A 13,809-nucleotide genomic window follows, 5' to 3' on the forward strand; every position below is an offset into this window, starting at 1 on the left:
CTGATTTCTTGTGTGCTGGCCTGATTGTATCTGAGCAGCAGCCTGCTGATGCCCGACTGATGGAGACTTTGAGGACTCCGTTTCTCCACTGATGTCTGGATCAGACCAGGAGCCAGCTGTCTCACCTGAGCTCTGTCCTCATCTGGAGTCCACATCACCTGCACACAGCACAGAGTCAGTGATAGGGTCTGAATGCACATGACCAGGACTGGGGAATTATCATCAGTCTTAGAATGTAATCGCAATATCAATTTATATAGCTAGCTTTTAATTTTAAGCCTTTCTGTTTGCATGACATATGTTCACAACAAATAGCCAGAGATCATGCTGTGGAGGGGACTAAGTGCAATGCAGCTTGGGTCCATCCAAGTGCTGAGTTCCTGTACACCTACCAGGCTCTGAGGAACCCCAGATTGCTGCACAGCATGCAGTGTATCATTGATCCAGCTGTGGTAGCAGGGGTGGCCTGGAGGAGGTCTCCTGAGCCTGAAAACCACTGTGCTATTATGATAGGAGGCCAGCTTTAGGAGCTGCTCCAGGCTGCACACACTCTGGTTGGCAATCAGAGTCTTCTCGTGTGGGGACAAAGTGTGCACCATCCAGAAGGGGTCATCCTGAAACAGAGGATACAGCAAATGCATTTAACACCAGTAATATCATCAGCTTTACTGTACAATTCAAATACAATCAATACAAAATAATAACGCTCCCACTGCTGTTCAACTGTGTTTTTGGAAACCTGTAGGAGAATATATATGCATTCATAACCCTAATAGCTGCTTTGAATAAAAGCATCCATCCATGTGTGACTGTTTGGCCAACGCCTACAGGAAATAAAAATAAATAGTGGAATGTTTGTCCTCATTTCCTTCACATTCTTTCTCCTTCAGTGCTCCCTCACTTCTTGTCAAAGCACACAGAAGAAAATGATCATATGTTTTTTATTTAGGTTTTCAATAATGTGGTTCACTTCATTTTTCTGACAAAAAAAAAAAAAGCCATTTTATTGGCACTTTCATTATATGGTCAGGACATACATTATTAGGTGACATGTCTGGGCATATAGAAATGACAGCGCATTGTCACAGCTATACACAGAAGTAATAAAGCCTTTCTTGGAATACAATATCCAGCCACAGTGTGCACACATGCAGTGTAAATAGACCAAAGGGGAGAGTGGAGAAAGTAATGCAGATTCAAACAAATACTGACACAGCAGAGGCAGAACAGCCAAGTGTCTTTGTACAGTAAACTGATCTCATAAAAATCTCAGTTTCAAAAGAAAATATTTAGCAAACATATCTTCAAATGCAAAATGAGAATACAAGACATAGACAGAACTATGTTTCACAGAAATACATTTGTCACTGTAGTTTTTCAGCAAGTAGACCTAGTAGAGGGTACAAACACTTGACTTGAGTACACTGTGGAAGGATTAAAATGGAGCACAGTAAAGTAGCACAGCACTGCATCTGCAGCAAATGTACCCAGCCTCTCTCCCTAACAGAATGAGAAGATAAAAGCAGTTGCAGGTAATGGCTAAGTAGGAGTACAACAATGGAGTGGGTCATTTCTCCATTTCTTGTAGACAGTGAATTGTCATATGGATCCATGCAGGAAGGACAGGCAGTATTTGTCCTCACTTTTCATGGCTTGTTTGTCATTCTGTTTGGCCCACTAGTCTGACACTTCAAACAGGTTGAAACAATTATTCTAAAGCACTGACTGACCCTGATCCACTCTACATGCAGGAGAGAATCTCTAAAACATTAATGAATCTCAGTATTTAGATGAAACCAGAGGACGTCATGAAGGATCAATGAGTGCGGACATGCAGAGTGCTCATAACTCAATGGGCTAATGACCTTTATCACACATCTCTGCAAATGTCATGCTGTGAGAAGAGCTGAAAAAAAAATAATACAAAAATTAGCAACCAATATCTACCTTAAGGAACCATTGCCCTGCATTGAGCTGTTGCAAATCTGTCCAGTTGAAGAGTGAGGCCTCATCCATCTGTCTGTCTGGGAAAACCTTCTCTACATCTGTGGTCCTCCGCAGGGTGTGGTCGTGCATCAGGAAAGGCACTCCATCCATACTGGTGATCAGAGGGGTTCAGGGTTTTAAGATCCAAGTTGGAGAGGAAAGGAGGGAGGAGAGAGGAGAGATGGTGTAAGGAACAGATGAATAAAAGACTAATGTTCTAATTTCCATTATTATACAATGGTCACATGAAATTCTTCATTCTGACTGGTCAGAGGGTTTTTATTTTTGGTTTCTGATGTAGCAGCTTCATCACCATTCACCCCTTCATAAATGATCCTTTAATGACATGAATGCTTTAATTGCGAATACACTGATCGTTCCTGTTTCACATTAATGAGAATTAATGTTCATGGCTGGGCAGCAAATGAGCAAAAGTGCAGAGCTGAAGAGACAAGAAAAAAGTTTGGCCTGGTTTTTTGGAAAATACTGCAGCTCAATATTTGAATATCAAATGAGTTCACTTTTTTTTTAGTTCACATCCAAGATGAAGCAAAAAGTCACACAATTTCTCTGTATTTGCTATTCAAATTTGGAAAAAAAAATTCTCTCCTGCATGAACAACTATATGGGTGTACATGAACTGTAAATTCCAAAAACATATTCATCAGGAAACAGGGGCAGAAAATATGTTGGTATATTGTGTGTGTGTGTGTGTGTGTGTGTGTGTGTGTGTGTGTGTGTGTATGTCTGGCTTGCTGCTGGAGTGGAGTCTCACTGTTGCTCTGGCTGTCATCAAGTCTAATTACTCAGCACAGTCAGCAGCTCACCTGTCAGCAGCCTGCACCAATCACACACTCATTCACCTCTCTGTACTGTACAGAGAACACAGTCAGCACACAAACAGTGCTAAAGTGGCTGCTAATACAGTTTAAGAGTCTGCAGCTGGTTAAAATGCAGGAGTGTAAGACAAGTGTAAGACAATAACCCACAAACACAGTAAGTCATCCTCTATCACTGCACCATGGCCACTACACTATCCACCCTCCCCACTTCCTCTTTCTTCCTCCAAGTGTGTCTCCCTGTGCGCAGCTTGTCACCTCTCATTATGTTGGTGATGTCATGCCTCCGTCCACTGACTGCTGATATACTGATCTGCTGTTGTTCCATTCTGGCCTGTTCAGTGCCATAGTCCCGTGTCTGTTGCAGTTAATATCCTGAGTATGTGCTGAGTTACTTACTGGTTTCTTATTCTGAAGTAGTATTACTACTTTAACTATTTCTCTCTGATCACAATATTTTGTTAAGAACACAGAGTTGTTACTTTTCTTTTTTGAAAAACCTCATAATCTACCTTATTCCGTTATCTTAACATAGTAGACAATTAACAAAAACAACTAATGTTTTGTTGATAAACTTCAGTGTGAGCTTTTTCTAGGACTGGAATTCAGATGTTTTGGGGAAACCAGTGTATGAATGGCTAGACAGGAGACTAAATAACCCTTTATTTGTTCAGCTTCCATCACTGATTGCGTGTGTGTGTGTGTGTGTGTGTGTGTGTGTGTGTGTGTGTGTGTGTGTGTGTGTGTGTGTGTGTGTGTGTGTGTGTGTACCTGATAGCCACGTCAGCCTCCAACCCAGTGACGTTCATCTGCAGGGCTCGCTGGAAAGACCACAGTGTGTTCTCTGGAGCAAGCTGGAAACACACACACACACACACACACAGAGTAAAACAAACACACAATCATTACTTGGACGTAGTCCTGTAACAGTGACCTAAAATGTGACTTTACTGGAAGTCTGGAAAAAACAAGACAATTGGGAGGCAAACAAAACAAAATATCTTTATTAATATCTTTCAATAGGTTATTTTACAACATCAAAAAAATCAATATTAATGTGGTGTATTGCAAATGTATGTGACTCCTCTCTCTGACCACAAAGGAATGTGAAATGAAAAAAGGGTAGTGGCCTCTTTTGCTCTTTAACTCTTCAAGGTTATGATCAATACCAAGTCAGTAGGTTAAACATCACTTACTAAAAAAAGCATCTTGCTATGAGACCCTGTGAGGAAAGCTAATGCCTGGGAACCACAGGACAAGAACGAGGCTATAATCAATACAGAGTCCTTCTGGGAAGCTCAGTCATGTGATTTTTTTTCCAGTGGGAGTTTCTTACAGCCTCACAGAGCCACTCCTAATTTTAGATTCCACTGTGAGGATCGATCGTTTTCCACAAATACCACAAAAAGCAGGGTGTGTTTTTGAGCGTGTGAGTAACTGTTCTGAGTAACAAGGAATTCACCATCCTTTTCCCTCCAAGCATTGCATAACACTCAGCAGTTTGTGCCAAGTACATAAATCCTTCTGCAGGTAATGATTAGAAGCAATAAAATTAATCCAAGCACATCAATCAAAAATAAAAGATGAAAATGTGCTTTGGTGTGCATAAACCATATTAATTATGGTTTCCGGATGCATACTTAACTAAGATGCTCTAACACAGGCTTTTAAACATTGTAGTGGAGTTTGACCTGTAAGAGAAGCAGTGTAACTGCTGAAACAGATCACAAGAAATTTACAATCAATTCTCTTTCACATTAAACTGCAAATTTAACAGTAGTCTCTGCACATCCCTGCCATACATCAGGCAGTGATAGCTCCAGGCTCTGACTGAGCAATGTTTGTGGACCATTTTCAGTCATGGGACCACAAAGTCACTAATATACTAGAATAGCTCTGGGACCAGGAGAAGAAAAATTAATGAAAAACAAAAGGGGCAAATATGTATAAAGGCAGCACAGATTGTCCTCTGTCTGCTCCAAATCAGAATCAGGTGGTCCTTGACACACTGGACTAGAGGCTCCACTTTCTGAGTGGCTCAGTGTCATCAACATTTCATTAAGGTTTAAGGTTTGGTTCTCTGTGAAGTCAATAGCAGGGAGCTGAAAGTGTGCAGTCATGTAAAAGCATGTTAAACAATTTGTTTTAAGTCCTTTGTTTTATATTCCTGCATTCTGACTGGATGATACAGGTCAGCTGACTTACCATGGGGGCTCCCTGGTGACCAATGACATCAGGACGTGGTTTGAGGGAGGTGGGCTCCATGATGCAGGGGGAAGTGATGTAGAGAGGCATCACATAGAGTCCCAGTAACACACTGAGATACAGCAGCACAACCACCACCTGAAACACTGGGACAGATGATAACGGTATAGTTACAGAGGTTGAAAGAATAGCTCTGATTTTCAGAAATACCCTAATTTGTTTTTGTGCTCAGAGTTAGATAAGAGGAGTGATGCCACATGCTTGTACTTTAAGTATTTGCTCAGCATAAAGACTGGAAACAGGGGGAAACTAGCACCTTTGAAGCTCACTGGTTATATTGTGTATATTTACACAGATGAGAGTGGTATAATTTCTCTGATCTAACTCAACAAAAAACCAAATAAGTACATTTCTCTAAATGCAATCTATTCATTTCAATATAACAAATAGTATGCATATAAATTTGTACTGCTTACAGTCTCTATATCTTTTATACATGTGAAAAAAAATTATCCTGGTAAAATAGATTTTTGCACTGATAACACTGTTAGCAGCTGTGTAACCGGTAACTAATGTAGTTCATATGCCAAGTTTAGTTTGTCTCTTAGTAAACATCCTCAGCATGGGCATAAATAAACTGATTAAAGCCAAAGCACTGAAAATCATAGGAAAATGCCAATTAAAAACATTTTCTGTTTTGATTTGTAACCACGAGCAAAATTTTCTTGACTAAGACTCTCGTTCAGTTTTGATGGAAGTAGTGTCTGTGGATGTGGTTAATGCTCAGTACCATTTATAGCTACATACAGTGGCCAACAACATTGACATCAGGGGCCAAGGAGATACACTTTCCCCTACATCCACCTCAGAGTAAGTGAGCGATGAAGGCGGCGAATGTGGGCACGCACACACCACACACACGCAGGGGGAATGTATTTGTTTCAAGGTCAGCAGTGGGGCGGGGTTGAGTAGACAACTCTTGTTACACACAGGAGATTCACAGCACACACACAACACACACACACACACACACACACACACACACACACACACACACACACACTCTTTGGTATTCAGACTCCACTCTGCATTACAGCAGTGCATGTAGTGGGAGTAATCTGGCCAAGACCTTTTCACCTCAATCAAAATCTCCAAAAGGAGGACCAAAAAATGCAGCTGAGGACTTAACATGCTTTTTATTAGTTTTAAATGTTTCTCACAGTGCAGGGTAGGAACTGCCTCGTCCATTATATAACTCACTGGAAGTGAAATTCTCTTGGCCAAGTGTATCTTCAGATTATTATGGCTTTAATTTCTCCAGAGGACAATAAAACTGTTTTATTCTATAGACACTAAAAACAGCAAGAGTTAGAATATACACTCAGCACTGCTAATCCCAAGTAAGAGTCCTGCAAGGAGAAAACAATCCAAGGTGTCCTGGCTTGAAAACATCACATGAGCCCGCAGGAATGTTCGTTATCTCCGACACCCCGGGTGGAGGTCCTGGCCTCTGTCTACATAGTGTTAATCATTCACTGCTCTTCCTGGATCTGTGTGTGTCTGTGTGTGTGCAGCAGACTGTTAAATCAGGTAACAGTAACTCGTGGTTTGTGTCACAAAAGTCAACGTACTTGGTTTTTCTGCACGGGCGACCTGTCCAGCCACAATCCAAGACAGTGCTGTGACCGCAGCAAGAGCCCCTATGTGCAGGAACGGACCTGTGGCCTGGACAGAGATGTGAGATGGAGTGGAGGAATTAAAGGCAGGAGGTGAAAAAGAAAGAATAATTAGAGCAATGGGGGCAAAGGCAAAAAGACAAGGAAAAGAGAATCAGGATTTAACAGAGATGACAAAAGAGAAGAGAAACAAAGAGAGAGATGACAGAGAGGCATAGAATTACAGACATTATCTGGGGTTAAGACATTGGTAATACTATTCAGAAATAATAGCTATAATTTGCAGAGGCATTCAATTTTAATGGCATCAGTTTCAGTGGAATTGTGTGTCTACTTCAATCACACACTCCTAGTGGTGCAATAATCTCACAGGGACACACTAATTACACACTTCTCACAACTGCTTAGGAAGTCATTTAGCTAATTGTTACCAGGTTAAATCCAGATTGAGAGCCATGTCACCACAGTATAGGCAGTATATTACACTTTGATTCTATATGGATTTGAAACATGATACTGAGAGTTTTAAACAGTCAATCGTGGGCTCCCTAGTCCAGGTAAAACTGGTCACAGCTCAATTATTCTATCCAGTGCCCACAAACTGGCGGTCGAAGTCTAAGGTTGTTATGTAGAAATATCTGACTGCCTCCACCCCATGAATGACAAGACTCAGTTTAGTACTGAAACTTATCATTAAGTGATGTAAGGGCCTCTGGTAGCTGAATGGTTGCAGCGCCTGCCACATAACCATAACATTCATGGTTTGAGTGTAGCCCAGGACCTTTGCTGCTCGTCTCTCTCTTCCTCCCCTTGATTTCCTGTCTGCCTCTTCACTATCAACTGTCCAAAAAATCATTTTAAAAACAAAGTGGTATCAAGCCATCAAAAGCAGCTTTGGGGCTTTCCAGTGTTTCAGTCTGCTGACCTGCAGGGAGATGGGAATGACATCCCACTCTTGCCCCCATGTTTGATTGACAGATATCACCCCGGCAATGGTGGTGAGCAGAGCAACAGTCACTCCTATCTGTGTGGACAGAGAGCGAGAGATGTAGAAAATCAGAGCGGCTGTCACTTTGGATACATACGTGTACACACTCTCACAGACACAGACAGACACACACACACCACAGAATAACCCCAAATAGCTCCCGGCCCTTTCACACCCCCAACAGTGTTTGGTCTTTGTATTTGGTTTGCTGATAGCATTCTCAAGCAGGTCATTTACTGGGCTTTCACAGACCTCCTGGGACAACACGATCCAAACTGTGAGTTCAGGACAAGTTCAGTTGATCAGCACTGAATGAACACACACGCAAGCACTAAACAAACAGATAAGTGTATACACGCAACCACCAAAACACACACACACACGCCAACAAAAAGAAAGCCATATACATAAAACTCACCCAACCTCTTTCTACCTCTCAAGTTTTTCTCCACCCACTCTCACACAAACACAGTTGGTCCCACATTTGGCACATTACCTTATGGAGCCAGTGCAAATTTAACTGTTGCCCGAGTGCAATGTGGCAAAGTGCTAAAACCTGAAAAAACAAAACAAAACAAGAAACATGCAAATAAGAGAACAACTTTCAAAAACAAGTCTGCTGCCTCACAGATCTCACCTTGTTCAGCATGTAACTATTTCTTCCTGGCAACAGACAATTCAAAAGGTGCCTCATCAAGACATGTAGTGAGCACAACATGTTTAGTGAATATTTGACATGGGACTGACCATTAAAAATGCAATATAGGTAAAGCCAGCGGCAGTGGTTGCCAGGATGGGAACGGTGCCATCGCTCCACTCCCCAGAGCGGTTATAGAGGAACCTGCAGGAACAAGAGAATGAATGAAGCTTTTTGTGATTTGAGCGCTCACCTGCATGCATACTGTACAAAATAAAAGCTTTGAGCCACTGGTAGACTGTTGGTGTTTTCAAGGACTTTGACACACTGGCAGACACCCATCAAGTACCCTCGAGCTTAATGCTTTATTGTTGCAATAAAACTAACATAGAAACAACAAAGACAGCAGCCTTAGTGACCGCAGACACTATTGTTGGGCTATAGGCAGAGATCAGACCAAAGAGATCATGTGATTGTTATTATCAATGGGTGGGTGGCAAATTATTGACAGCTGGTTGCTGTCTTATGGAGGAGCTGCAGTGTGAGAGTCAGACAGAGAAAGCAACAAAAAAATATCCAGCCTTCAATTGTTACTTGTTTCTTTTTTTTCTAAACAGATGCAGCCAGACATAATTGCACACACGCAAATGCACATGCATAATTATACATCCATGTTGCACTGAGCTGTAGTGCTTAAAACAGTGACAATGGGTGTATCAAAAAATGTGTGTGTCTTTTGACATGGCAGCTAGGGCCTATAGCACTAATTACATTCAAAGCCTTATCAGTGATTCCAGTGGCACAGAGTCGCAGCACGGTCACTTAGTGCTGATGCTCCAAGCCCTGTGTGAATACATTTAGACCTCAGATGGACTGAACACTCCCTGCTGCTAAATCACTAGAACACACAGAGTAAGGGCAGGGATGTCATCTCTGTGATTATCTGTGGAACCCACATTAAAAGCAGGAAGAAGGCAGGAAGTTTGTGCACTTCCTATTAAAAAGAAATAGCAAATGTCTGCCCTCCGAAGAAACGGTATCCAGAGATAAAAAACACACTACTGAGATTGCTGATAAAAGCGTCGTATGTGTTTGCGGGGGAAGTGGAAAAAAAGAGGACGAAGAAAATACACACAGAAAAAAAGAAAAAGGTTATTGGCAGGTAAGGGAAAATGGGAAAGGATTGTAAGAGGAGGTAATGGAAGGTAACAGATCATAATAAGAGGAAAAGGTGACATTGTAGAAGTCCCTGAGAGCAGGAGGAGAGGGGGAGGGGAAAGGTAGACGGCAGGAAACACCAGTGTATTTGACACGATGGGACACGGCAGTAGCCTTTTTGTACTATGGCATTTACAAGAACCTTTCATAACCTTGATCATGCAAGACTTAAAACAACACAATATCAAATTTTGTAATGTGAGTATGAAATCGTATTGTTACTTGTGCTTTAAGGAATCAGTTAATAAGGGATCGGTTTTGCGTTAATCTTACTTGTGGAAGCTTACAGTATAATGTTTTCAGTCACATAAATTGTTTTTACATAAATGTGTCACAGAGCAGAGTGATAGTACAGTATAGGAAATGTTGGGCAGCCCATCTCTGTTATATAATGGTCTAATCTGTGGAAGGGCTGGGTGGTCTGTGTTCAGATTACAGCAGAAAACAGATTAAGCAGATGAAACCAACAAGCATGGATAGAATCTATTTACAGCCAAAACAATATGGTGACCAGGCGTCTGGCCCTAATGTTGACATGGCTGCACTATACATGAACAGTCAGTTTGGTTGTGTACTCACCAGTTGAATTCATTGTAGTCATTATGTGCTTCCCACCAGAAGTAGAACCAGACCAGCAGCAGACAGAAGGTAAGGAGGAGGATGAGGGACCACAGCAGCTCCCACTGTGCAAACACACACACACACACACACATACAAACATAATCAATTATTTCTTTGGTTCCACTATATTTGATTCATTTATATAATTAAAATTCATTTGATAACTCTAAAAGCATATTCACTGCTACATGATGTGACAATTAATGCAGAACAACAAAAGAAGGGAAATAACTAGAAATTTACTGCTATGGAAACACTGTTATATCATCCAATTATATAAACACTGTTATTATTTTTATACAAAATCCTCCCACACACATTCAGTTTAATTTACTGGATTGGACTGACAATTACAACTTCAACTTTTCCAGATCTTCAGAGACAGAGTTCATTGCAAGTAAACTTTCCACAAACTTATCTACTTTGAGCACACAGTGTCAACCTGGCTGCTGACCTTTACAGTGAGTATTCCCTCATACACTTTGCTCATTATCAAGGAATAACGTTTAATAACTTCACATGCAGGCCAACTAATTACTGTCCTCATCTGCCGTGCACTTTCGTACCATGGCAAATATTGAACTGGCGACATCATTAGAAACAGACAGACAGAAACGCACCCCTAGGCCATACTCAGGAGAATATGTACACTTTTTCAGTGTACTTTAAATCCGTCTACACTTTTGCTGTGACTCATACAAGAACCTTTTGACCTTTTTTGTAAAGCGCAGAAAACTGTTCATCATTTAAAGAAAACTCAGTGCACCTTGGACACCATGAGCAGCAGCCACATTGGCCGACTTAAAATGTGCTGCTAACCTTTGGGTGTCACACACACACATACAATGTTAATAGAAAAACATTTCTAGGTTAAAGAGCAACAGAGCTTTATCAGCTGACGCCAGTGAACACATGAAGTGAAAGGGTGTGAGAAAACAACACACATATTTTGATAACATTTCCAGATAAAAAGAGTAGTCAGGCTTGCTCAGAGCCTTGACTTTTATGTCATCTGAACAAATTACGCAACACACATTTTCTCAGTCAGTCTCATCTTTAGACATACATATTTTTATATCATATTTATTTTTATATATTTTTTAGATTATTTATTCATCATTGTTAAAAAGGAACCAGATGCAAGGAATTTTGTTCAATTGTGCACTAGTTTTGAATGACAAGACGTTTTGAGTTTTGAGTTTGAGATAGGTCAACTGTAACTGTAAACATTATAGAGGTCGAGAGTCTTCTATGTATTTAGGAAGGTAATCAAGGGCAAAACACATTTGGCAAAATATATGAACACATTTGCATGAGCAGTAAAGATATATGTACGTTATATCAACATGTTGTTTGGCACAAAACAGTCAGTTATTTGATTAATTGATCAGCATTTTGATAATTGATCAAAGTATACATGCCAAACATTCACTGGTTGCAGCCCCTCAAAGGTGAATATTTGCTGCCTTTGTCTGTTCTACATCTGTAAATTTAAAATCTTTGGGGTTTGGACTGGTGCTGGAACAAAACAGGCAATTTGAAAATGTCACTTTGAGCTCCCAGAACTGATGGGTATTTTTTAAAAAGGATGATTAACCGAGAAAAAGCAATAGACTAATCCATATTTGTTGGCTGCTGCCTAAATATCCTAAAATCACCTGTATGTGCACATTATCCACACTGCAGTGTCAGGGTAAAGACTCTAATCACCTTGAATGCACCATTGTTGCACGTGCCAAGGATCAGATTATTATCGCCTCAACTGGCTGATGTGACACACAGGTAAGACAGCCTGCCTGACCTGTTTATATCACCATTCAGACCTGGATCAGAATTAACATGGAAATCATGATGATATGATGTTTTACTTAATTTCTGGGCATGGTTTTATGGCGTGACAGTGATCAGTTGTACAAAAAAGGGAAACAAGCCTGGAGGAATGCTGAATTCAATCTCCTCTCATATTTGGACGTGGCTTCTGAAGAACATTTCAGAGGTGTCCAAAAAACTTTATTATGTAAGAAGCTTCTCTTACATCAGATAATATGGGCATCATCCAAATAATTATAGTCTGCACACACCTCCCTTTATAAAAAGGAAATGAGCCTTGAAAACATAAAGGCTCTCTTTATAAAAAAGAAGATGACTGTTTGACTCTTTTTACCTTTATTTTTCTAAACCTTCTCTGCAAAAACACATTTACCAACATTAGAAATGTTGTCTTAATGGCAAAGATCACAACAATCCAATCGTCTCCATGGGAGGCAGCTCTGCTCATTGATGAAAGAGCACCAACCCTGGTTCCCATGGTCCTTAATGATTACCTGGAACCACCTGGGAAATCTGACCTTGCTCCTGAGAGGTGACATTGTTCAACCCCCCCACTCTCTCACTCCTCCACCCTCTCCTCCCCTCTGGATTATGATGGGTATGACCTGAGACACCCCTGAGAGAGCAGTGATGGTGCACTCAGTAAGTTACCTAAGATGAGGTTTATTTAATTTAATCAGAGCATCTAATAAACTGTGTCCCAGTGTCATTTCAGAGATCTGAAGCTAATGGGGTTTTGTTATTGTGTCAATAACTCACACTGCTATATCAGCCAAAATATGAGAATTAGCCATCTGTTATTGCAGGGTAAATCTAAATCTCTTTCTTGCAGAGAAAATCTTGTTTCAACTACAATACAATGTGTACAGAACAGTGCGGTCGTGTAGCTCTCTGGTTTTAGGGAGTAAATATTTTGGATGTTTTATGAAAGATAGTAAAGGTTCCAGCTTTTAGTGTTTCTATGTCAAACACAGAAACTGGAGAAAACCTTACATCTCTCCCTTACTAAAGATTTTAACACCCTGTTAGGCCTGATGTTCTCTCTTCCTGTTTCCCAGCTAACTCAGCAGCAGAGCTTGTCCAGCCTGACAAGACTTGGCCTGCCCTGGTGACATCACATTAACATTCTGCATGGCTGGCACTTTATTTGGGCACAACACCTCATGGCACAGACTGATGCAGCAACAGAAATCAGAACATCACAAGCTCTGGGAATCAGACTGTTTGAAGAGCAGCACATGCCAACGAACATCTATGCTTTGCTCTGATAATTATTCTGACTTTGGTCATGCTGTGTGCGCCTTGGAGAAATCACAGAGGACAAAAGAGGACAAGGTTCTCCTTGGGAAAAGTCAGCTATTAAATTGGCTTCAATTCAAATCAAATTATGTGGTTGAACTGTAATTAAAAAGTAATTCAAAAATAGAATAATGTTTCATCAAGGACCCTTTGTGCAGCTGCTCTGAAGAATGTAGCTGCAATAGTTAAGATTAAATATAGTTTAAAAATGACGTATGGAAGGATGGAAATCATGGATAAGCCTTATAGAACAAACCTCCCTGCTAAAAATAGGAGGATTAAATAGATCAAGGCAAATATCACTGCAGCATGTAAACACTCATATTAAAACCTAAAAAGGATGCATTCCATAACATCCTCCGTTTGCACTTTGCTTCAGGAATGCTCTACAACTCTTAATACATCTCCTAAGGATTTACTGCCTTTTTCAGTCACTATAAAGTATACTGTATATCGTAGCCGACTCACCACTGCATCAGAGGAAATTGCGTCAGGGAATTAACACCTGGG

The 13,809-nt window shown here is 40.7% G+C and overlaps 1 protein-coding gene across 3 annotated transcripts in view; it reads right to left on the reverse strand.

Moving 5' to 3' along the window:
• gdpd5b (glycerophosphodiester phosphodiesterase domain containing 5b) overlaps window positions 1–13,809 on the reverse strand; it is a 43,645-nt gene that overhangs the window by 5,536 nt on the left and 24,300 nt on the right. For all 3 annotated transcript variants that reach the window (XR_007808867.1, XR_007808868.1, XM_018698921.2), the window contains exons 3-12: window positions 10,129–10,232; window positions 8,442–8,535; window positions 8,191–8,250; window positions 7,632–7,730; window positions 6,662–6,755; window positions 5,031–5,176; window positions 3,597–3,679; window positions 1,948–2,098; window positions 393–614; window positions 1–158 (exon numbers count right to left, since the gene is read on the reverse strand). Coding sequence is in view for 1 of the 3 variants with exons in the window: in XM_018698921.2 (XP_018554437.1) it covers window positions 1–158; window positions 393–614; window positions 1,948–2,098; window positions 3,597–3,679; window positions 5,031–5,176; window positions 6,662–6,755; window positions 7,632–7,730; window positions 8,191–8,250; window positions 8,442–8,535; window positions 10,129–10,232 (1,211 nt within the window). In the remaining 2 variants the exon portion in view is untranslated. The remainder of the gene's footprint in view (window positions 159–392; window positions 615–1,947; window positions 2,099–3,596; window positions 3,680–5,030; window positions 5,177–6,661; window positions 6,756–7,631; window positions 7,731–8,190; window positions 8,251–8,441; window positions 8,536–10,128; window positions 10,233–13,809) is intronic.

The sequence above is a fragment of the Lates calcarifer genome, linkage group LG21 (assembly GCF_001640805.2).
Source record: "Lates calcarifer isolate ASB-BC8 linkage group LG21, TLL_Latcal_v3, whole genome shotgun sequence".
NCBI classification, from domain to species: domain Eukaryota; kingdom Metazoa; phylum Chordata; class Actinopteri; family Centropomidae; genus Lates; species Lates calcarifer.